The 26,860-nt window shown below is 35.8% G+C and overlaps 1 protein-coding gene across 1 annotated transcript in view; it reads left to right on the plus strand.

Moving 5' to 3' along the window:
• The window catches only part of caln1.L (calneuron 1 L homeolog), a 186,530-nt gene extending 159,766 nt beyond the window's left edge, over window positions 1-26,764 (plus strand). The window contains exons 6-7 of the mRNA XM_041582260.1: window positions 14,206-14,362; window positions 24,475-26,764. Of these exons, the coding sequence (XP_041438194.1) occupies window positions 14,206-14,362; window positions 24,475-24,602 (285 nt within the window). The 3' untranslated portion in view covers window positions 24,603-26,764. The remainder of the gene's footprint in view (window positions 1-14,205; window positions 14,363-24,474) is intronic.
• Window positions 26,765-26,860: the final 96 nt, after the last annotated feature.

The following is a 26,860-nucleotide window of genomic DNA, read 5'->3' on the forward strand; positions in this document are numbered from 1 at the left end:
AGGAAATCCTCTGTACACATCAATATGAATATAATTAGGATATAAAAGGCACTATGGGGCAGATTTACTCGAGGGAAAAAATTCGCCAGTGACTGCTTCGCACCCATCGCTACTAGTGATGGGCGAATTTGCGCCGTTTCGCTTTGCCGCGTTTTTGATGCCAGCGACCGTTTTTGACGCCGGCGTCCGTTTTTTCGAAAAAAAAATTCGCCCATCACTAATCGCTACACTTCGCCAGGCGAAAATTCGCTCAGACAATGCTAATTCATTGGAATGCGGAGTTTCGTCATGGGCACCGAACGCTGGTGATGTTTTGCTAGTGTTACTTTGCAATGCAAGCAATTGAAAGCGAAAATGTGCTAGCATTCATTTTTGCCTAGCACAAATTTGCTTGAAGTCTTGTGCTCAGGTTAAATTTAAAGTTGAATGGACGTATATGTTGCAGCAAATACATTACATTTCAAAAGTCCAGGGAACCTTAATAAAGAAATTAGAGTTGTTATAATGCCCTACACATGATCCCAGTGTATAGTTAATGTTTCATATGTTAGAAGATGTAGGGGGGAACCCGGTTACCCAAATAAAGTTTTAAGGACTTTTGCAGGCTATCACTCTGAAAAAGGAAAAGACGCCAGCGTTTTTTCGACTTAGAAGCTTTTTCCGCTAAAAAATATGATGTAAGTAACAGAAGATTGAGGAAGATATATGCACTGCTATGCACTTCACCTTGTCTGTGGTGGCGAAGGCAAGTCTGGCGAAAGAGGTAAAATGAACGATGTATCTCTTTCGCTAGCGAAGTGACGCCTGCGCCCATTAGTAAATCAGCGATGTCCCTGCTGATGGTAACGCTAGTGAATTGACGTTAGCGTTAGCCACTTCACCCTTGAGTAAATTTGTCCCTATGTTTTCCTAGGAATAGTAACTAACAGCAACCAATAAGATGTTTACTTTAAAACAGGTGACCAGTAAAAGCTATGTCTAGTGGAGATAGGATTAATATTCCCAGTGTGTGAGAGGAGGCCTGAATGAGAACAGAAGGAGCCAGAAGAGTGTGAGACAAAGAGTGACAGAGTGGAGAAGAACAGTGAAGCTGACTAGGAAGTAGATAGAAAGAAGTGATCTCTGTAAGTAACTGGGAGAGGCCCTAGGGTAGTCAGGAAGACTACTATCTCATTTGTGAGAGTGTCTTGTCTTTATGTATGATGGCATATGAAGATAATTGAATATATAAGCACCATTCCTGGTCAGACCAGTCCTGCACTCGCTTTCATCTGATTCATTAAAAATTCTAGTATTTCTTTAGGCATTTCTGTAGGGAATAAATTTTACTTGCAACTCATTTTTCAAGGTTAAAACTTGCTGTTCAATGGCTGCTGTTTTTATTGGCTGTGTGTAAATATATATGACTTGTTGGCATGCTCCCCCAAAAGAAAAAAAATATAGCAAATGGACCTTCCTTGTTTACAACTTAATTATTACTAATGCTATTATTAAGTTTTGGGTTTGATTCCAACCATGACATTGAGGTCCATTTGCGTTTTCATGCCATGCATGTGTGAGTTTCCACTAGGTGCTTTGGTTCCCTCCCACAATCACAGATTATATTGATTGGTTACTTAATTAAACATCCCTTAGAGTGTGTAAGAAGTTGATATTTGACTATTTTTTAAACAGACCAGCTGAATGCTCATTACAAGTGAATCCTCATTATCTGCTTTCACACTATTACCTTTAGTTATTGCTAAGAGGTGCATTAAATGGAACAGATCTACAATGTACAATAACCGAGTCAGTGAAGCCCGTTATAATAGGTGAGAGTGGCACTCTATTCTTATATTGTGCAAAGACCTAATCACAAGGTCATATATCTGTGATACCCAGAGATGGATCTGCTTTTCTTTTTAAAATCACAATGGTAATTATCTAACTACCTATGAAATAATAGCTTTGGCTTTAATTTTATCCAAACCTCCATCCTGTAGCAATCAGGTATAGGTAAACATCATATTAGTGCTTCAGACATGCTCTAGTTCCATTGTTCACCATAATTTATATTTATGTAGTCACTCCCATTAATACATTATACAAACTCAGACATAATTTATAAATTTATAGTGTAATTCATATCCTTTTATATATTTTCCTCTGAGGTTTGTAGATAACTTACAAATGAAAAAAGACCTTTAGCAATGCTTTTCCAGGGTAGCTGTTGCGTTATGCAAGATTGCCAGTGCTTATTCAGAGCGTGTGTGAAACACTCAGGAGTGGTGAATTCGGCTCATTTCCCATCTGTCCTTCCAATCAATTCTTGGTATTAATACAGAACTCTTGGCTGAATTGTTGTTTATGCCTCTCACTCTGTTCTTTTGCTTTTATTTTAAAAATTATTATCTACTTGTTCATGTTTGCCCCTGCTAGTTTCCTATTACATTCATTTAAAGACCCACTTACAGCCTTACTGTATATGATATTAAATCAGAATTTTGTTAGTTAGCCTTTATTGATGGTAAATTAATCTGTCTGCTTTGTAACACATAGGGGCCGATTCACTAAGCTCGAGTGAAGGATTCGAATGAAAAAAATTCGAATTTCGAAGTATTTTTTGGGTACTTCGACCATCGAATTGGTTAAATTCGTTCGAATACGAACGAAATCGAACGAATCGAACGAAAAATCGTTCGACTATTCGACCATTCGATAGTCGAAGTACTTTCCCTTTAAAAAAAACTTCGACCCGCTACTTCGGCAGATAAAACCTACCGAAGTCAATGTTAGCCTATGGGGAAGGTCCCCATAGGCTTGCTAAACTTTTTTTGATCGAAGGATTTTCCTTCGATCGTTGGATTAAAAAATCGAACGAAAAATCCTTTGATCGATCGAACGAACGTTTAGAGCTAAATCCTTCGACTTCGATATTCGAAGTCGAAGGATTTCAATTCGAGGGTCGAATTTCGAAGTATTTTTAACTTCGAAATTCGACCCTTAGTGAATCTGCCCCATAGACTTACTAATAAAGGTGTTTTGCATAATCTCTGCTAAATAGCAATACATTTTGGCAGGTTTAATTGAAACTCTTTTCCTAGTTACACTTATAAGGGTCAATTTACAAGCGAAAGTGCATGTGCAGAGCACTAAATTGTATGCAAATTTGAGGGCAAATTGACACTATTCATAAAGGTTTATGTATCCAGGGCTGGACTGAGATTTGAAAAAGACCGTCTATATCAAGTTCACAGAGGCTCATACAGCTCCCCACAGGCCACTTATTAAATAGCATTTTACAGCAGGCCCTCTTCCATGTGTCAGAATTTACAGATTTCAGTCCATGCCTGCTTGTGCCCATACATTTTACATTGCACTTCTTAGCAGAAACCAGTTTGCCTGCTTAGGCTGCTCTGATAAATTGCTTACATGGAAAGGAATCCTGGAATTAATTCTTAGCAGCTTGCATCCATAGCTGCAACTAATTTGCTGCAAGTGAATTGTGTGCTAATTCCATTACTTATACAATGGGCCAGATTGAATTCAGTGAAAAAAAATGATCTCATGGTTTATCACTTGAAAACTCATGGACAAGATTCAATTCGAGGAGAAAATATTTTTCGCCAAATCTAGTTCCAGTTGTTTGCCATAGACTTCAATTGATAAACCATGAGATAAGTTTTTCTGAATTGAATTGCATCTCAACTTGAATCACATCCATACGTTTCCACCTGATAAACATTTTTCTTACTCAACTGAATCTGGACCATGAGTGACACATTAACATACAAATGCTTTAAGACAAACAAGTATTGCAGCATGCTTTCAATGACAATTTACTTTATTGGTGGCATTTCTAATAAATGCTTCTATTTTCATGTAATAAATGACAAAAAAAAAAGAAAGGGGTGCAGATAGATACCAATATTAAATCTACACGCACACACCTTATATGACAGATCACTGTATTTGGCACTTTGCATCTTTCACCCATTAATAAATGAGCCTGTTTGCTCTAACTGTATTGCCAGTTATATCTTGCAAGCTCTGTCTTCTCCTCCTTCAGCCACTTTTGCAAGTAAAAGACTGAACTCAAACTGGAATAGTTTCATGTGAACACTCTCTATAAGGTCTCTCCTATCTAGTGCTACAGGTCCATAATTCTGTATGTGGGATAAAACTGACATGCATGGGCATCTGCAGAAAGGGGACAAGTAGGTTAGAGTATTACAAGCAATACTTGTACCAATATTCAGAAACCAAAACCCAACAGCTTTTCTATAATATAATGGGAAGTTAAAGTTGCATATGCGTACCATTCTTATTCTCTTACTGACACAAACTGCCAAGACGGCTCTTGGTGTTTTCTACTTTTTTTGTACAATTACTAGCCAGCACTTAGCTGAATGTTATTCCATGTAGAGTTCTAGTTAGAGCTAGATACATATGCTAAGTACTGTAGCACTACACATAGAGATCTGCCTTAACAATCTATTCAAATTCCAACACCACCATGAGCTATTTCATGAAAGTTCATAATGGGGCACAGACCAAACTTACAAGAGGACTAGTACCACCAGAAACTAAACATTTCTAAAATGCAGTGTAATATTTATTTCTTTTTTTTTTATAAAAAAAACTTGATTTTTTTTATCAAAAACAATCATTTAATATATTTCACTGAAATAAGATATTTCTAAATATAATCAATTTAAAATGATGTACCATTTCTGAAATAATTAAGTCACTCTTCACTAGTTCCCTTCTCAGCAATCTGTCTCTCTTCATTCTCATTTAGTTGGAGTCAGACCTTGACAAGTCTAGAACATTCTTTGCCTAGAAGAGATGTTAGAGCTCACTTTTCCGAAATAATCGTTAATGACAGAAATACTGTCTCTGTACATGCAGGATTTGTGCCAGTGTTATTTTTTTTTTTTTATTAGATTTTGTTTGTGCTGTAGTTGGTTATGTGAGTTAGATATAATACATGTGCTTGGAAAGGATGTATTGGACCTGTCAATCAAAATCTGACCCCTGACTCCTGCATGAAGAGATGATGAAGAAAGGCATAATAATAGGAGGAGAGAGTGAAGAGTAATTTGATTAAGTGAGACATGGTACAGAATTTTTAAATTACTATATATAGATTGTTTCTTGTACGACAGGTAGCCTGTATTAAATTAACATTTTTCCAATAGTTCCTCTTTCATGGTATCATCGAAAACACACTGGACACAGCATTGTTACTTAACCCATAAGTTAGAAATCCCTGTTTTATTTCTATTCAAACTTAAAGGGAAACTTTTAAATTAAAATGCAAAGACTAGAGGCATTTTGTCAAATAAGATGTATTTTTTATTTTGTTACATATTATAGATGTCCATATAGTGTCCTTCCCACCAAGTCTTCTATCATGCTTCTGGTACCTTGCCAAGTTCCCCAGTGAGAGCTGGTACAGTACAAATGATAGAAACTGAGCTGGAATGCCTTTTTGGTTGCACAGTGGCCTCTGACCTAATCATTTTGTGAGGTATTAGCATTTAGGCTGCTAAACAGTGTGCAGGGCTCAGCACTGTGATGGTCACTGAAATATAGGAGTGCCATTACTTTAGTAATGCTGGGTCTACTTTTAGAGATGTTGACCCAATATGATCTACTTCCATAAAAGCATTGTTAGCATTCTGTTCCATAAAACCTATTACTTAAATATTGATTTATGAGAAAATGTATTTTGTTATAATACACAAAAGCCATGAATATCTTGTAAATTATATCCTTATAAACGGTGAGTAGTGATGTCATCAGTTATAAACGGTGCGTAGTGATGTCATTTCTGTTACATGACTCACTAAAATGTGTGTATTATAATAAATAAAGTACCCCCAGTTGTAAAACATGAGGATATTAGAAGTTACCTCGGAGTTCCATGACCTGTATAAAAACACTCGGCCTTCGGCCTCGTGTTTTTATATGGTCATGAAACTCCTCGGTAACTTATAATATCCCTATATTTTACAAGAGGGGGTACTTTATTCACTATATATTTAACAAACAACTATTTCTTATGTAACTAACAAATATCTGAATTAAAAGCATGAAACAAGAGGGTTGTTTGCTGACACCGGGGCTCATTTATCAACACTGGTCAAATTTGCCCAAGGGCAGTTACCCATAGCTACCAATCAGTGATTAGCTTTTTGAAGCCAGCTGTAAGTATAACAATGAATGCAACAATTTGATTGGTTGTCATGGGTTACTGCCCATGTGCAAATTTACCCAGTTTTAATAAATTACCCTAGTATCTTGAGCTCTACTGATCACCAGCTAAAGGTCTACTGGTAGATCCTGATCTACCTTTTGGGCACCCCTGCTGTAATTGCTTCCAGCACTGCAGGTGTTTTATTTTTGTGAGTGTACGTGTGCACATAAAACCATGACCCTGTACTGGGAATATACACCTGAGGGAATGAATACATGATGGGCCAGAAAGATATTACAGTAAACTAACACAGCACTGAGCCCTGCCCATTGTTGAGGAGCCTAATAGATACTGCACTAAATGATTATGTGAGAATCAATAACGCAATATATTAAAGTTAAATGGTCAGTGGAACAAAGGTTAATAAAGTATCTGCTTTAATCTGGACCAAGCTGATGAATCCAGTTAATCAAATTCACCTTCTGTGTTTTTCAAGCTTATCTAAATTGTTTTAAATAATACAGCACTCACGGTCTAATGAGCACCAACAAGTGTTTAACTTGCCAAAAAGTAGTTGCCTTGTTTTAGTGTATGGAAATATGTGTACTTAAGTTTTTTAAACAAAAGTTCCTTAGAAAATGATGATAAACACATTTCCTTTAGAATGTAAAATAATTCTGAGCTTATAGAAGAATTAATTCCACCCAGCAAAAACCTTTAGGGTGATAAATAATTTATAGGTTGTTTTATCAATAAATGATGATTTTCATTGTGCACAAACACAGAAGCTGCAGGTTTGTGCATACAGTATTTACTGTATAATCAGGCTGTAACATTGTCACAAAAGCTGCCAGAGTAACAATAGTATAAGGTCCATTTCAGCTTATTATTCACCTCTTAAACCATTGCTTCTTAGCTTTCACATGCTCAGTACAGTTAACCTCTATACCGTGGCCATCTGACTGATCAGTAGTGATATTAAAGTTATACTATATTGTATTATTTACAGACTATCTGAAAAAGCACCACTGTTCACTGTTGCTAATTTATAGAAAGAACAGTGAACAATAGGTTTTATCATTAATATAAGGACATCTTATGGACTCACATTTCAATGCAAAAGGAGTAATGGTTGCTATTGACATAGATAAAATAGTGATATAAAAGTCTCACCAGTGAGTCTAAGTTCTAAGTATGAAAAAGTTTGTTTCTGAGCTCACAATTTTAGGAACCCTGTTCTCTATTGTTTTTAGCTGTTATGAATCAACATCCGGTACGAAAATACAGAAGCAGCCAACACACAAGCCGTGACAAACACTACATTACTTTACACACTTACCTTACAGACTCCTAACTTTTTTGGCAGTTGACTAACTGCTAGTTTAATATGCTGGGATGAATGATTTTGTGAGTCAGTTTATTTCATTAGTGATCTTAGTAATTATAGTATGAGTCTACCAGACAATACAATGTATACAGTATATACACAAAAAGATCATCTATTATGCAATACCTTTTATACTGAAAACTGTGATGACCTTAATTCAGGGGATAATAAAATGTGACTGAGGCTGTTATTGCTCTTAGCCCATGGAAAGACCATGCAGAAATGAAACAGTGGGAGGAAATCTCTTGTGTATAGTTTCCCAATCACGGGCTGAGTTTTTATTGGATGATATATAAACGTGCGTGTTGTTACCTTCCCTCCCTTCTTGATCTTTTGACCTCATCTCTTCTTTCTGAAATAAAATTGTAACCTGTTAGATTAGCCTGCTCGATTTGTACCAACGATTGATGAATCATGTCCCCAAAGAAACACTGAATAATCAGAGGTTACTGAAGGGATAAACTGAAGACACAATATATAGATAGAGGGAAGCTAACAAAAGTATTGGGTCACCCTGAAACCCACTGAGTATACTGCTTGAATAACTTAAATAAAATGCCAATATCTTCCTTAGTGAGGAGAATGATATTGATATGGTGTGAATACAGCTCCAGCAGACAATAAGGAATGCCCTTGTGTCTCAAACACATACAGTCAGAACAATATACTTAAAGTGATACCATCATCTGAATACAATAGGTAATTTAGGAACACAACCAAGTGCAATCACGGTAAATTGGATTCAAATGTTATGTGAACTGACGCCATTCATTAAAGGTACTTGAATTTAAACACACTCCTTGCATCTCCACGTAATTATAATGAGCACCATTGTGTCCATCCTGCCCTATCTGATTGAATGATGTTCAATTGCACTTATTCATTTTGGGGAACCCTGGAGTTAATGCAATACTGAACATAGCCGTGGCTGCATAAATAAGGGCAACAAAGAATTATACTCTAATGTTGTTTTAATGCCACTCACTGGAAATGACTGCTCTCAATTTTGAGCGCCGTATGTTCACATTATGCTTTGTTGGTAAATGAGCCCTTGTGTCTGTGACAGAGTTCAAGTGGCTATCCATGACCAGTAGCTCCTCAGCAAGTGAAAGGAAGGCCTTTACAGTTTAATATGAACATCTCACACCTTAATGGGATGAAGTAGCAGACTTTTATTACATTTTATTAAAGCACAACTGATTCAGCATTAGTATATAGCATTTTACCACTGAAGCCTTCAGTGCGCCTGTCCTGTGGAGAGTGCCATTAGACATTCCAGGAACCCTTTTCCATCACTCTATAGGCCCCTCTTCCTCTGTTGTGTCCACATACAGTGTACAAGCTTCAACTGGCGCTCTCACTGCAGCTTGGAGGGCCTCACTAACCTATTCCCTGAATGCTCAATACCTACCTGGCGCACAATCGATGGGGTCATCACCCAAATCACTACCTCCTCAATGAGGAAAAAAGGCTGTCCTTGATATCTAATGGCTAAGGGAGGTAATCCTCACACTGAACTCCTGCTCTCCCTAGTCCTAGCCAAGTACAGCCCCCTTTTCCTGTATTGCAAGTGCCTGTTGAACACTCCCTTTTATGAGCTCCTGAAGGGAAATTCCCCTACAGGCCAACCTCTGGGGCTGGTGCCACCTGCTGGCTGACTTCAAATTGCTTAACTATTTACACTAAAATATAAAATATATTTCACCTCCTTACACAGACACTTACTACATTACTCCTTGGAGTGTCTATAATATTTACTTTCATTTTATAACACAAGCCCCTTTGACTTCTACAGGAACTCGCCAGCTTTTAGATGGCAAATATTAACATTCAATTTTCTATGTTTTTTTGCACTTAATAAATATCGAACATTTGAGTTGACACAAAAAAATTGACTTGTGAAATAAATCGAATTCAAATGTTAATAAATTGGCTTAGTTAAGACAATAAAAACAGATGTATTGTACCTATAAACCAATTAAATACGTGCAACCTAAGGGAAATAATACATTACTGCAGTAGTGAGTTTGAAGTAGTCAGAGTTGGTTCTCCTTTCTACTAAAAAGATTTTGTCAGGCAATTAGTGAGCTTTCCATGCAATGTATCCCTATACCTACTAGTTGAATATAGCCAAATGTTAAAGGGACAGAGTTCTCACTAGAGGCACAGGAGTCAAAGGGTCTTGCATGAAAATGCCCCAGTAGGCCTGACAGTTCTGACATTAGCTGGGCTAGTATTTAATTGAGGCACAAGAGAATCTGCCAAGAGCAGCAGCATTCTGAAAAGTATGGTATTCTATGTATGGACCCCAAACATAACAAAATGGATTAAAATGCAAATATGCTACATACTGTATGTGTATATACTGTACTGTGTATATAGAGGGAGATGCTGCTGAGTCCAATGGAGTAAGTATTTTACAAAGCTGTTTGGTGAGAGAGGGTGAATGAGAGAGAAAAATGGTGTTTGGGGAAGCTCAGGTCTGGTTCTTATACTAGCGTGAATGTGAATGCTGATTTATAGTGGGCCAACTTATTTTTGTTAATAAAAGAATCTTTACACTGTGCCATTGTGAGTGGCAGAAAGCAAATGCATCGTAATTAGAATGCCAACATTATATGGGTCACTGACTGAATCAATGTTTAAATCAATACCTTACAAATCACAGTATAAGCATCACTGGAACACACATATCCACTCACATTCATTATTGGTTCATGTAGTATAAAATCAGTATGATGACAACAAACAGGAAGGGCACTCAGGCTTATTCTTGTGGGTCATCATTTTCTGATTAATAGCAGAAAATTAAAACACACACTTTCTCTGTATCTTATATTCAGTATTTCATACTGGGATGGAAAACCAACAATCCTCATTATTACTGAAGGTGTAAATTATATTTAAACATGTATAAAATTACATCTCCAGAAATGCAGGAGAAACAGCCTTGTGTGACATCAGCCTAAGAGGAGAGAAGACAAGACAAAAGCTAATCCACCCAACTAACGGAACCATGTTGATAAATACATATAGGGCATAAAGTAGTTTGTTTTTAGTATATACATGTGGGATATCCATCAAGTTGTTATAAAATTGCAAACCCTACATGGGTCCCCTACATCTCTCTCACCAGCCCTAACAGTCGGGGTTAAAACACATTTGTTTTAACGCTGACTAGATTAATCCCAATAATTGCATGGATTTGCACTTTAACATAGTTATCGCGAATGACGCATGCTGGCCCTTTGTGATTTGCTCTACACATTTTGCTACACATTGTCTTGCCAATTTTCCATTTATTCAGCAGTCAGATCCAGGGGAGAACACAATGACTCACAATGCAAGAAGAGTGTATTATCATTGAGCTCCTGTCGTTTCTGCATGAGACGTACAAGTGTACGGGAATTAAGCTCAAATGGAAAATTCCCAAAATAAAGGTTGCTATGCACCGATGGCTAGAACAGAACTTGCAATGCCATGAATTTTCTTTTAATACAACATACATGTAACGCCTGTGAAAGGGAAATAATTGGAACATTTCAAGTTCTATTTTATTATATACTCTAGTTTAACTTAATTAAACTTTACAGATGGTTAAAGATTTACAAACTGTATACACTATGAGAGTTCTTCGTTCCAGATGGAGCTTGACTAATATTCCCCATGACAGCAATTTGCATCCATCTCACTCAGCAGGTGTCAAAAAATAATATGAAAACAATTGCCTCTAAGACAATAAATCACAGGATGTTTTGTTTGCTTTAATTACTCAGCCCAGTTAAATACAGGTCGGAAAATAAATGGCAACAGCCACCATACAATTCAATTTCCCAAAGTACTACCTAGTAATTAAAGATAAAATTGTATATTGATGTAAGGTGCAGCCTCCTGTCTAGAAATGCCAGATGGGCATTGTGCTTGGTGGCTCTCTGTTCTTACCTTCATGCTTTGCTCTAGGGAATAGGACCAGGGGGTGATATTGCTATTCTGATAGGGTTACTCTGCCTCCAGTCATGAACAGCTGTACCATGACAAAGGCTTAATATGTTGCCATGCTTAAAGTAACAGACTATTTGATATTTGAGTTGGATGGATATTTCATATATTCTATTACAAATGTTATTTTTTAGACAACATTCACTATTTGAATAAATAATAAATCATTACAACCATGACTGGATTTTACTTTGCAGGTTTATAAAAAATATTAGATGTGTATTTTGCTTTTTCTTTTGGCCTTGAAATAATTCCCTCTAATAGTAAAACTCGTACATGGCATTTATCATATTTCTGATCAAACTATTCAGCGCTCATGAAGCTATTTTTATTCTACCAGCAAGAAAAGCTATTAACTTGGCAATAAAGGGTCATTAAAACAGCTGGATGGACAGAGCTTATTAATTTGATTGTATGAGAATTGAGAGTTTGTATTTCATGAATATATTAAACTATTTATGCTAAATTCTTCCTGTTTGACCTTATGGTTAACACCAACAAATGGGACCAGATAGAAGTTAAGAGCTATAATTATTTTAAGAGTCTTCAAAATAATTTGATTTATACACTTGACTACATCAGAAAAGGAATCAAAAAGTAGTGGCCAACTAGCAGTTGCTTTCAAGATTATACAGGTACGAGAAGCCTTATCTGGAAACCTATTATGTAGAAAGCTCTAAATGTTGGGAAGGTCATCTTTCATAGAGTCCATTCTAAGGAAATAACTCAAATGTTTAATTGGTTTAATTTACTTTTTCTCTGTAATACAACTTTGACTATAGCAGTGTGTGTATATATATATATATATATATATATATATATATATATATATATATATATATATATATATATATATATATATATATATATATATATATATATATATATATATATATATATATATATATATAGTCCAAAAATAAAAGGAAGCACTCACGGCACTCATCCTGATGACGGTAACTTGTGGTACCGAAATTTAAGAATTCAAAATTGACAGCACACTCGGGTTGTTTACACAACTGGAGACAACTAGTCAAGAACTTCTCAACCAGTTGTCTTCAGTTCAAACAAACCAAGTGTGCCATCACTTTTGCATTCTATCTACTTTTGAAGCATTGCCTATTTTTTAGTTGATCCAGAGAAGACAAAAAATCCAGATCAGGAACCACTTCCAATCTGCTTCATGGGGGGGGGATTCCTTTTTGACTCCAAAAGACTCCAGTCCATAAATCAACTACCCTTTGTACATGGCCTCTTAAATAATTCTGTAACCATTCACAAAAGGCATGCCCAAGGCCAAGAGACTCTGTTTTAGAAAACAGACATCATGTGGCAATGTATCAAAAGCTTTAGCAACATCCAAGTAGACATGACTGAAACTTTCCTGTCCAACATTCTACTTAATCTATCATAAAAAGTTAATTTTAAAGATATGATTTTTCCTTCATAAAGCCCAGAGGATTATTGCTTACATTTCCATTCCCCAGATTGAATACAGATGTCAAAGTTACAGGCCTATAATTGTCAGACTGAGTTCATAATCCCTTTTTAAATATTGGAATTACAGCAGATTTTCTCTAGTTTATTCCTGCATAGTCCTATTTTTATTGAACATCTTAAAGGTAAGGTCATATGTTTAAATATGCAATTAACTTTGAAATAAAAATGCATATTTCATCTTTTTTTTCACCATACTACTGTTTCATTTACAAGTTAATGTTACTATTTTCCCCTTTGTGTATGGTAACGTGAGAATATAATTTTTATAAATGCTGGGAAATTTATTCAGTTCCTACATATTTTTTGCTAACATAAGCATTTTCTGACTGGTCAGTTTTTAGCCTAATGACAGTGGCGTTTATGGCATGCAATACATTATTTATATGGACTGAAAAAATCATAGAGCTAAAACTGCTTTAAGTGTAGACAATCCTATTCACAGAACTTTGTTGTTAACAATTACCAAAAATTCAAGCTCAAGTGTTTATACCTGAATAACACCAATATCAAGAACTCATAGATTTGCATAACAAAATCCACTGACTTCCTTTTTCCATCCAGTACCTCACAAAACCTAAGGTGTATTAAATGAGTGGCTGAACTTGAAATTAACTGTACATCTAGGGGGTTATTTACTAAAATCATATTTTATTTAAAAAAACATGACCAAACTTAAACTTAAATGCCGGATTTAAGCTTATGTATTATTGAAAAAAAAACTCAATTTAATTGGATCATGGAAAAACTCAATAAAATCAAGCAAAATTCTGAATTGCTTGAATTTTATGGGCTTTTTTCTGAATTGCTCAAAATGTTCAGTCTTTTTTCCCAAATTGTTTGAGTAAACCCAGTGCAGACAACAAAAACTTTGAGATAGGGGACTCTCCTTTGATCTATACAGGACCTCAACTGGTCTGAGATGGCGGATTTTCAGATTCTGGCATTTTGCAGCATTAGGGTATAATGAATCTCAAAAAAAACGATTTTTCCCCTTGATTCTAGTAAAAAAAAACTCGAATTTTTCGAGATTTCACAACTCAACCTTTAATAAATAATTCCCTTAACATTCATCACAGCTAAATACTATTTTAAATGGTCATCTCTTTGCTTAACAGTATGCTTTTCTTGCTCTCTACAGTTTGATATGCAAAGAATAACACTAGAAGAACTTAAGCACATTTTGTACCACGCATTTCGGGATCACTTAACAATGAAGGATATTGAAAACATTATCATCACTGAAGAGGAAAGTTTAAATGAGAACACCGGCAACTGTCAAACAGATTTTGAAGGATGTAGGTATTACTTAAACCAATGTATATTGGAATTTACAGATGGTGTAACTGTTTTAGCCTATACAAATCATATGTAAAATTTGTCTTGTATTGTCTTGTATTGGACCATTTCAGTTCAAAAGGGTTCCCAGCCATGGTCTTGCATTTTTTGATTCCAGTTTAATTAGAATAACTTGATAACCTGTTTTAGTCTGGTACAAATAATTCACATTAGAATGAAAAAAAAACACCTGTGTGTGGTGAGTGGTTTTGGGGTGACAAAAACATATCAGAAAGGTGTGAGCAGAAAACAGGACACATCAATTCCAGCGTTGGTATGACAATCCATTTGTAAAAGGATGAAAGTATCCCTTTAAGTATAAAGTCACACTTGGTTCTAAAGTAGTTGGTTCTATAGTTAAAAGTAATCCTTCTATTCTTGTTATGATAGGAGGACTGCACTGAAAACCAAGTCAGGGGAGGGTCCTGCTGATCATTTTTCATGCTGAAACTAAAAATAACCCCAAGTGCCATTTGAATGACACCCATATTGTTTTGCGTTGTTTATAATGAGTGAGATCTTGTTTAAAATTAGAGAACAAATTTTCTGTTTTCTGTGTTAGAGTAAAATGCTGTGTGTTGTGCACCTTGCAATCCCTGTTGTGCTCTCTGCAATTAAACAGACCGGCCTGTTCATGTATGCATTCTATACAGGTGTCAAATCGGCATCCCTGGTACATCATGTCATGTGTTTTGGTCACAGCTCCTTTAAAAGGAGAATATACAGGACTGCTGTTTAAATAGGCTGTTTTTCCTCAGTGTAGTTAAAATAAATTAAACATATTACAATTTGAAACATGGTGCTTCCCCACACAGAATATTATTAAATAGACTAAATTATCTCTGCCCTTTTTTCTAAAAGCAGATTGTTTTCTGTCCTTGCTGTTAAGCTAACAGATTCAATGTTCTTTAACAAATATTTTTATAAAATGAAACTTATTTTCTTACTATTATGCAGGGGTGACTGTTACCTTGTGTTCTTTAAGCGATTTGTTGGCTTTTCCCTTGTAATGTACCCCGCCAACAGGTACAGGTTCAACTGGAAGCAATATCTGTAGTAGTAACAAGGAATAGCCTATGAGGCAGGTATGCTGCTCAAAAGTAATTTATTTGCACAACGTGTCTTGCGACTCTTTGTCAAGTGTAAACTGGTTAAGTGCAGAAAAAAGCTTTAACGTGTACAACAGGATATAACATCACAGTATCCCATACTCTCAGTGCCACCCTCCCCCTCTAATTGAAAAAGGCGCATATAGTCCAAAATTCATCCCATAGTCCAAAATAATCCAAAATAGAAAGCCATATATCCAAGGTGATAAGGTCCCTTTGGGTATTGAAAGTGCTGTAATAAAACAAGTTAATTAAAATCACACCATAAAACACCATTCTGGTTAAGTAACATTTTCTAGGTACTGTCACATAAACTTTTTGACCTTCCACTTACTCGTTACTGACAAATTACTTGTACAAAGTAAAATTTTACAACTATAGCGGATAACATAATATATCAATGCCCATACTTTACCATTAGCCGTATTCAATATTTCACAAAGGGACTAGGGCAAGGGTTCAAGATCTGTAGAGGTACAAAACAAATGTATGATTATTATATTCATAAAATTATTTTTACACACTTCAGGTGTAACTGTGTCCAATTTTTTAATCTAAAACATCTCTCTTTGCTGGATCTTTTGGAGTAGATTTCCACCTCTTGTGGCGCTTTTACTACTTCCAATACCAGCCACTTTAGTTGGGTTAAATTGTGCTTCATTTCAAAAAAGTGTTTGCTTAAAGGGATACTGTCATGGGAAAAAATGTTTTTTTTCAAAATGAATCAGTTAATAGTGCTGCTCCAGCAGAATTCTGCACTGAAATCCATTTCTCAAAAGAGCAAACAGATTTTTTTATATTCAATTTTGAAATCTGACATGGGGCTAGACATTTTGTCAATTTCCCAGCTGCCCCTGGTCATGTGACTTGTGCCTGCACTTTAGGAGAGAAATGCTTTCTGGCAGGCTGCTGTTTTTCCTTTTCAATGTAACTGAATGTGTCTCAGTGGGACATGGGTTTTTACTATTGAGTGTTGTTCTTAGATCTACCGGGCAGCTGTTATCTTGTGTTAGGGAGCTGTTATCTGGTTACCTTCCCATTGTTCTTTTGTTTGGCTGCTGGGGGGGGGGTGGAAAGGGAGGGGGTGATATCACTCCAACTTGCAGTACACCAATAAAGAGTGATTGAAGTTTATCAGAGCACAAGTCACATGACTTGGGGCAGCTGGGAAATTGACAATATGTCTAGCCCCATGTCAGATTTCAAAATTGAATATAAAAAAATCTGTTTGCTCTTTTGAGAAATGGATTCAGTGCAGAATTCTGCTGGAGCAGCACTATTAACTGATTCATTTTGAAAAAAACATTTTTTCCCATGACAGTATCCCTTTAAACTGCCTGTGTTGCCCATCAGTCATTAAGGGAGATAAAATGAATCACCCCGCACAAGGTGTCCCATTACAGCTTAATAACTATGCCACTTGTGAAACACGTAATGTTGTGTATCTCCTGAAATGTCCACGTGGAAAGGCCTATATTGACAAGATAAGTTAAATCCAGAATAAAAGAACACCATGGTAACATTCGTAACTATAAAAAAGATACATACACAGATACATATGTATGTAGACACTTCTTTGAAATGAAGCACAATGTAATCCAACTAAAGTGGCTAGTATTGGAAGTAGTAAAAGCGCCACAAGAGGTGGAAATCTACTCCAAAAGATCCAGCAAAGAGAGATGTTTTGGATTAAAAAATTGGACACAGTTACACCTAAAGGTCTGAATGAAAATTCGAGTGTAAAATGTTTTACATTCAGTATTCATTATACAGTTTAAGTTACAACTGTTGGTAGTCTCCTACCTTCCAAGTAAAAAGTCCAAGATGTATATTAAACATACTGAAAAGACAAAAAATTGTATTACAATTTACAAAAAGCACTTAAAGCTTTGTGCATCATTTAATCCTAATGGCTCAAGTGTATTCAGGGCATCAATCCATTCCGCTTCCTGTTGGAGTAACAGTCTCTTCATATCCCCACCCCTATTTGGAGAAGGGACCTCTTTCAACATTTGCCGTCTAAAGCTAGCACTATTATGTTTGTGTTCAAAAAAATGTTTTCCCACGGGTGTGTGTGTTTTTATTTCGTTCGGATTGTAATTAGTTATAGACCTTTTACGCTCATTTATCCTTATTCGTGCTTTTCTGGATGTTTGACCCACATAAATCTTGCCACGTGGGCATTTAAGACCATATATGACAATCTGTATTACATGTCACATATTGCTTCATTTTTATTTTGTTACCCCGTAATGGATGGGTTATGTGTTCACTCTTAATGATGTAGTTGCAGCATCCACAGTTAAGGCATGGAAAGGTGCCTACCTTGGGAGTACCTAGAAATATTGTGGTTTTCTGTTTGCATCTCAGGTCAGACTAGTCTGTCAGCTAAATTTCTACCTTGTTTGTATGAAAAAATAGGATAAAAAAAAATGTTCTTGGTGGCACAGCACTTCCTGGTTTGGGAGCAGAGAATTGGCTTGTAATACCACTCCTCCACTGCCTGCTCATTCTCCTGCCCTAGGCAATGAGAGTAAGTGGGGAATGAGTGGGCCCTTCGGGCCCAGGTATTACTAGAGATCAGCAGACACATGCCAACTACGTATCTGCTGTAGTGATGGGCGAATTTATTCGCCAGGCACGAATTCGCGGCAAATTTGCACGATTCGCCCAAAAAAATTTACCGCCGTCAAAAAAAGAATTTCGCCAAATTGTTGGCGTCAAAAAAACGCTGTTTTGCGAATTCGTCCATCACTAATCTGCTGCAGGCAACGCTTCCTCTTTCTCCAGGATCACCCCCCAGTGGGCACAGTTACCTGTGCTGCAGTGGTCCTCCTGTACCTCCAGCCGGCCAGCTATAATTTTTAGAGATTTATCTAATTATTATTTGAAAATACGGCATCTCAAACTTGCCGAGGTCATGTAGAAGTCAATGACAGATGCCCCTGAAGTTGTTTCTTGATATCGCTATCTGCACTGGATAATCTAAAAAAATGGGGGTTTTTGGAGTGAAAACAAGGAAAAATCAAGTTTTCTGAACATCAACAGTAATACGAGAATTGACGCTTGATTTTGTAGAGACGTTTTGTCGCTTTTTTTTTCAAGAAAAATTATTGATAAATGTCCCTTGTAGAAGGGAGTTTGGTCAGATTTGTCTTCAGGAAAAAATTAGATTAATTAGAGTTTTAGTAAATTGGCCCATTAGCATGGCCTTGCAGTTTGTTAGTTTGCCATTTTGGATTCACCAGATTGTGTATTTTTTTTTAGGTTTTAAAGGGTCTGTGTACTGTTAGGGATCTTATGGCACATAATACACATACCTGGTGCTTATAGTATATTGCAGTAGCCAGAGTTTCAGACGTGAAAATTCATATGCACCATTTGGGGGTCACTGTACGCCATATAGTCTGGTAAATCTATGCATATTGGGCATCAAAGTGTTCAGTAGACCCCTGGTATGCTTATTTAGTATGTTTTATATTGGTATATTATGAAATCTGGGGTATATAATGAGGTAAATTGCAAGCTTTGTGACAATTTTCAGAAATTTCATAAAAACAGAATGGCCTTGCAGTTTGCTAGTTTGCTGTAGAAAAGCATCTTTATCCATTTTTAACAATGTGTACTTTTGGAAAATATATGTTTTTTTTGGGGTTACTAATTTGCCGCTTTTACCCCACATAAATCAGGCAGTATTTATTTTGGTAGTAGAAATATATGCTATGAAATCTGTATGTACTTCATTTTGGGGTGTCTAAGCTCCAGATACTTTGGTAATCCTATGCACAATGGGCATCAAACTGTTCAGTGGACTCTTGGCATTCATATTAAGGATGATTTTTCTTTGTTCCTTATGCTATGTGGGAGATATGATGCTATGAACTGGAAGCTTTAAGGCATTGTTCAGGTTCTTTATCAAAACTGCCAATTTTGGGGAAGCATTGTAACTTAGTAGTTTGGAGTAAGCCATGGTTACCCATTTTGGATTTTTCTGAATGTGTACAAAAATATATGGTTTTGGGGGTCAACATATTTTTTTGTGTTTTTTTACCCCCCCCCCCCAAATGCAGGAAATTTGTTTTCAGTAGCTGAAGTGACCTCTGTGACAATTTCTATGACCTAACTTTTAGGGTCTCCTATGCTCCAGATACTTTGGTAATTCCTTGCACAATGGGCATCAAACTATTCAGTAGACCTCAGGCTTTCATACTTAGAATATTTTTTTCTTGGTACCTTATGCTTTGTAGGAGATACAAACTTGCAAAATTAACCTTTTGATGTGATTCTTTTAGAATTTTCAAAATTTTTATGAAAACGGCTACATTCAGAATAGCTTTGATGTTTTGTAATTAGGAGTAAAAAAGACATGTTTACCATTTTGGATTCGGCAGAATGTATACTTGTACTTGTGTATATGGTTTCCTGGGGTAAACCTACTGTTTCAGGATTTTTGGCTTTATATGCTGTATTCTGCTGTAGTGCTTTGAAAATTCTGTAATTTATTGGCGGGAGTTTTTGATCTATACAAGTCCTAGACATCTCCATAAAACTATACATATCTGGTATTGCGCATCAGTTGACTTTTTGTGTATAAAATAAAATATTTTTCAGGTACAAATCCCTATGAAATCATGAAAAATAGCAATTTTATTTGGCTGGCACTGAGTGCAAATGAAATGGGAAATTCTGCTGGCACTTAAAGGGTTAATTAGAGCTCATTCTTAGTGATGTTTGTAATCTTAGAGTTGTGATGTTCCAGTATGCCATTGTGTTTGACTTCAGAAAAACTCCCCTAAAGGTCACCTTTTCATTGAATTTTTAATGTACAATTTTCAGAGAAATGTCTTTTGGAGTGAAAGGGTCAGTACATGTTATCTCCAGTTTTTCAATGAATAGTTCTCATGATTTTCATGAGACCAAAATATCTATGCTATGGCTCATTCTGTATGTGTTAAAAAAAAAATAAACCCATGTGCTCAGATGTACCTGTATACTCAAGAAATGTTCATGGTGATAGATTTATTATAAGTTGTCTTGACCTCACTTACCTTTCAGGGTTTTCCCATCTGCAGCAAGAATGTCCCAATAATTGCTTACTAATAATGTATGTTCTCTTGTCCTGGGAGAGAAAATGCTTTTCTTGTAGTCTATGATGGTATTCGCAAAATCAAAGCCAACACTACAGCTCTGGTTGCATTTGAACTTCCCAGCTTTCTCAACTTTGAGCTTTGAGGTGTTGCACTGAATCCAGCAGTAATGGTAAAAATAGATTACACTCTTGGGATAGAACATAAAAGTGTTACATAGGTGATATTATTGTTTGCCAAGATGTTAACTTTTCAAGCAGTTAGGAAACCCTTGTTTATCCCTTAATCATTAGCTGCTAAATGTTTGATTCATTACTTGGTAGCCCTTGGCATCAAGCCCTCTGCTTAACTTCATCAGTGAAGTAAACAATAAAAAACTATTCCGGAAAATCATACTGTGGAGCAACTGTATTAGTGATCATCTGCAATCCTTGTGAAGTTTCTTGTGTTTAACATTTAAAATATATTCTTGTAATTTTTCTAGATATTTGTTATCCCTTGTGTAACATTGCATTTGAATATATACTAGATGCTTCCCCTTTTTAATAGAATCACATTACAAAGCTTTTGAACACATAACTCCAGGTATTCCACCCTATGAAGGTATGTCTGTTTTGTAGGGATATATTTGTGTAGGGTGTTATAAAATATAAGTACATTATACATGTTATATACAATCTGATTACTCAAGGGTGTATATGCCAATGGCCCCCTTTAATTCACGTTTTTCAGAATTCTGTAAAATATATGGAGAATTAGTATCAGCAGTGGTAGTAATCTCAGAAACGGATCTTGGGACTAAAGAATCACGAGAAACCTATCTCTGAATAACTGAAAGAAACTACTTCAAGATGCAGCTATGAGACCCATTATTGAGAAATCCATTATCCTAAAAGCTATGAAATACAGCAGTGCTATTGTTTTTAGTATCATGTTGTCAACAAGTTAGTGCAAATACATGTTGGCTGCTAAACAATACTATTGATTATTTTATTCTTATATATTTTGGTTACCATTAAGGTATAGTGTAAATTTTATGGAGAGACCTTGCCTGGAACATTTCAAATCCAAAGCATTTCAGAAAATAGAAACCATGTCTGTAAAATCAAAAGTAGTCCCAAGTCAACCATGGGCTTAGTTAAGCTGGCCATAGATATAAAGATCTTTAAAAGATCTTTTCGTTATCGTGAGACCACAATTATCTCAAAACAATCGTTTAAATGTACGATTTGTCCATCAACTAAAAAGACCATTTCAGGCGATATTGCCAGCAAAACTGAGGGTAGCTGACTGCTTGGCCCTGCAAACATAGGTAGATTGCACTGGGACCGATAAATTTTTTTTAACCTGCCCGATCAATTTTATGACAGATGCTGGACGTAAAATGATAAAATGTATGATCGTTCGATTCTCACTAACTTCACGATAATTTGACGAATTGGTCGGATTGCACTGAAATCGATCGTTCACCGACAAAAGATCTCTGCATCTATGGAGACCTTTAGACCCACTGATTTGTTTCACTGTGCTTGATAAAAAAAATATTTCATTCTTTATATCTTGTGCCACCCCTATTTTGTTGATTTTTTCCCCACATAACCCAAAGTCTATAAATGCATAGTAAATAAGCATGTTGAATGTTGAATTATCTTTCTGGTCAATTGAACACAAGCCTTAATATTGATATTTATTGAGTAGGGCTGTCTTAACTCTACTTGCCTGTAGAGGCAACATCAAAAGTTATGGATGTGATGTGAGCCATTAAGAAGAGTAGAAAATATTGGTATATTCACATTCATGTAACTTCATTTCTTGCTGTTCTTCTGGGCCCTAACCATTTGAAACAAGAAATGTGAGTAACATTCCAAATGATCGTTTGAGCTTCTAGTTTTATGTTACAGCCTTCATACTGTGCAAATGCCAGTATTGTGATGGCTGATTCAGTTAATGCCTTTAAGAATGGCTTGGATGATTTTTTGGACAGACATAATATCAAAGGCTATTGTGATACTAAACTCTATAGTTAGTATAGGTATGGGTATATAGAATTTTAATTAAAAGTAGGGAGGGGTGTGTGTATGGATGCTGGGTTTTCATTTGGAGGGGTTGAACTTGATGGACTTTGTCTTTTTTCAACCCAATTTAACTATGTAACTATGTACTATGTAACTATCATTATTTGTAATGCTAAACAATGCATATAATTTCTGGCATTGTACATGTTCTCTCCTAAATCATCTGTACATTGATGGATAGCAACAATGTATTTTCCCACTTTGTATTCACATAGTAAGAGATAACCAAAACAGATTCCTCAGGATTCAACTGCACAACTTAACAATAAACAGAGACATTTATCAGTGTCTGAACTTAATTTTGCCTGACTTTGCATTGTGCATTTATGATACGTCTCCAAGTGTTATGTTAAATCACAGTAAAGCAATGTGAAAGTGTTTTAATAAGCAATCTATTGTTTTTAAAACCACATGAAGCCACTGTAAAAACTTGCAGCCAATCACAGGGCATGTGGTATATAATCTACACATTCTTTTTTTTAGTATTTATAGAATTTATTGTATGTTTTATCCATGTCAAGTTAAAGAGCAGATTACATTCACTTTAAAATTTTCCCTATAGATGTCCCAATAGTTTTGTCTAATGAATATATACATATAGGATGATTTCTTTTTTTCATTTGGTTGATTTCTCCAAAGATACTGTAAAGGTGGGCCCGGGCCACTTTGCCTCCTCCCCGTGGCAGCGACAGAGGAGGTACGTGCTTGGCACCTCCTCTTCTGCCTACCCCTAGTTCCGGCACTGGGTGCAGTCACTGTTTCAGTGCAGGCTGGTCAAAGGCTGGCACAAGTTGTATCATATACGACCTCAAGGGTCCTTCCTCTGGTGCAAGTAACTTGCATCAGAGGGAGGACCCTTGAGGTCTTAAAAATTGAAATGCTTCAATAAATAACTACATTTATTCTCACTGGAAGGCTCTCTAGATTTCTTCTTCGTATATGATACTGCTGTAGATACTCTACTAACCTGTTGATGAGCCTTTTGGAGGATCATTTGGGAGATCGCTGAATATATTGCTGGCACAAGTTGATTGTAAACTGAATAAAAGAAATTATCCTTTATCAAAATGTGTTTTAAAAAAGTAGGAATTTTGATTTTTTTTAAAAAATATTAATTTATTTGTCTTTGATCTAGACATTTAGGGGCCCATTTACTTAGCTCGAGTGAAGGAATAGAGGAAAAAAACTTCAAATTTCGAATGTTTTTTTTGGCTACTTCGACCATCGAATGGGCTACTTCAACCCTCGACTTCGAATCAACTAAAAAACGTTTGACTATTCGCCCATTCAATAGTCGAAGTACTGTCTCTTTAAGAAAGAACTTCGATCCTCTAGTTCGCCACCTATAAGCTACCGAAGTCAATGTTAGCCTATGGGGAAGGTACCCAAAGGCTTTCGAAGTATTTTTTGGTCGAAGAAAAATCGTTCGATCAATGGATTAAAATCCTTCGAATTGAAGATTTGAAGGATTTAATTTTTCGTTCGATCTAACTATTTGCGCTAAATCCTTCGACTTTGATATTCGAAGTCGAAGGATTTAACTTCGAAAGTCGAATATCGAGAGTTAATAAACCCTCAATATTCGACCCTATGTAAAAAAGTTATGTTTGCAACTTTGACTTGTATGGAATTCGGTGGGCTTTGCACTAATTATTAACTGGGCACCAAAAGCACAATATAATGCTTATATGTTTACTGTCAATCTCTTAAGGCAAGATTCCTCTATATTTTATTTGGTGTATATAATATAAATACAAGTAATACTGTAATTCATAATTCCTGCATTTTTTTTATGTTTCAGTGCATTCTCAGAAGCAAAATCGGCAGACATGTGTACGGAAAAGCCTTATATGTGCGTTTGCAATGGCATTTATTATAAGTGTGATGTTGATTGCAGCCAATCAGATTCTTCGAAATGGTATGGAGTAAGCCTTTCACCACAACACTGTGAACAGGAATATACATGCATGCGCATGCCTAGGTGAACTCTTTTCTTATTGAATAACTAAAGGGAACTAGCTGCAAGAAGAATCATTCTGCAAGCAACACAAGGCCAGCAGTGATGTGACTTGCAGAGCAATTAAACCTTCTTGACAGGGACACAAAAGGGCTGTCTTTAATGCTTTAATGGTTTTGTTTCCTAATGCAATAAACAAACAGGAGTTCTGAATCTTATTTTCAAAGTATGATGGTGATAGTATTACCATTTTTATGTGCATAAGCCCATGAGTGCAATATTTTGCTTTTGGGATAGTGTCGATTAACCACACCAATTGTTACATAAGCGGGATATCAATTTGTCAGTTAAGAATTCATTAAAGGTGATGTTCCCCAAAATAGTTTTTCAAATAATGAAAAAAAAAAAAAAAAAATATATATATATATATATATATATATATATATATATATATATATATATATATATATATATATATATATATAATTCTAAGCAATTGAAATTGTCAAAGAAAGTTTTGATCCATCCATGTCATGCTATACAGTATCTAATAGTGATAAGTCTAAAGCAACTGGACTTTCTGACTTTCTTGAAAACGTTTGAACCCTTATCCGAGCAGCTTCTTCAGTACTTATGGGCAATTTCCAAAGATGAGCTGAAGACGCAGATCAAATTAGTGTTGAAATGTTTTTAAGAATAGACAGTAGATATTCGTTAGAAATTATCAATTGTTTTTAAACTAATTGTAATTGCAATTGAGTACATTCTGTCTTAACATTCCCTCCTCTCCTTTTCCTTACTACTTACACCTTTGTTCATTGTATCAATACTTGGCTTTCCTCCTGCCAAAGTGACAATTCTCACAGTGCCTTGAATATCCTGTGAATTGTAAAACTGCAAAAATGGGAAATAAAAGAAGCATGCAAGACATTGTGGAAACTGTAGTCTCGGCTGGAAAACAGTTGATTTCTGATACATTGTTTCTGTAGTCTGGAAAACTGAGAATGCAATAACAGAGGGCAAACAGAAAATGTTTTTCAGTTGTTATCATTTAATTTAAAATCATTGACATTTGTTCATTTCTATATATATATATATTGGATTATTTTATTATGCACATTTTTGGTTGGACATCCCTTTTAATGGCAACCAAGGAATATTTGTCTGTCAATGGTTCACTGTGGTATTGCTTTTATGTCTCCTGATAGATATTTCATCAATATTATAACTTTTTAAGATCCAGGGAAGTTTTGCCACACAAGTATAAAACATTTTAAAAAGTTGACAAAATCCAAGGTTTTCCATATTTAGTACTAGTGTATAATTTCATTATATAATATAAAAGTCTGAATCAATTATTGTGTTATATGAATAAAGTATTTCCCTACAAAACAGATTTAACCCAAAAACGAAATCTATATGCAGCTTATCAACTGAGCATACCAGCCAATCTGTGGCCCTCCAGCAGAACTTAAACTTTGTTTATTTTTTTAGACTTGGGGACTATCGAGCATATGAAGCTGGAAGTCCAACATTTCATACCAATTAAGGAGACACATTTCCATACTTACATATACATGTGCAAGTTACACACGATAAAAAAAGTACAGAGATTTGTATGTAACACTTACAAATTTGCCAGAGTCTGTCAGATATCAAGCATGGATGATTGTGAGCTGGTAGTGCAAGCAATAAAACAACCACGGAATTCTGGTTGGGAGAGTTGCGCTTGACAACAAGAGTGATAAATGCTAGCAGGGTAACTGGTTGTAACTGGCTGGTTATCCAGGGTGTTATGCATTGGGACAGCAGCACAAGCATTTCAGCTTTTGGAAAAACAAAAGGAAGTGTTGAGAGTTGTATATGAGAGCTCAGAGTAAGGTGCTGGCATGCTCCCAGGGGAAGCAAATCGATACAATCTTTGTATAAACAAAAGATGATGTTTGTGCTGGGATTTGCACATATAAGTAAATCGACCAGATTATAATAAGCATAATGTACCACCTACTAAAATGTAAAAGACTATTTAAGTCAGTGACCTAGTCAGTAAAAGAACTCAACATGTGGCCTCATGTTTATGCTCTCTCTCTCTCTCTCTCTCTTGCTCTATATATATATATATATATATATATATATATATATATATATATATATATACACACACACAGATATATATATTTTTTCCAGAAGAGTGGGGGAACAGACTGGATAATTTTTGTTTTATTAATTG

This window comes from Xenopus laevis, chromosome 2L, assembly GCF_017654675.1.
Source record: "Xenopus laevis strain J_2021 chromosome 2L, Xenopus_laevis_v10.1, whole genome shotgun sequence".
NCBI lineage: Eukaryota > Metazoa > Chordata > Amphibia > Anura > Pipidae > Xenopus > Xenopus laevis.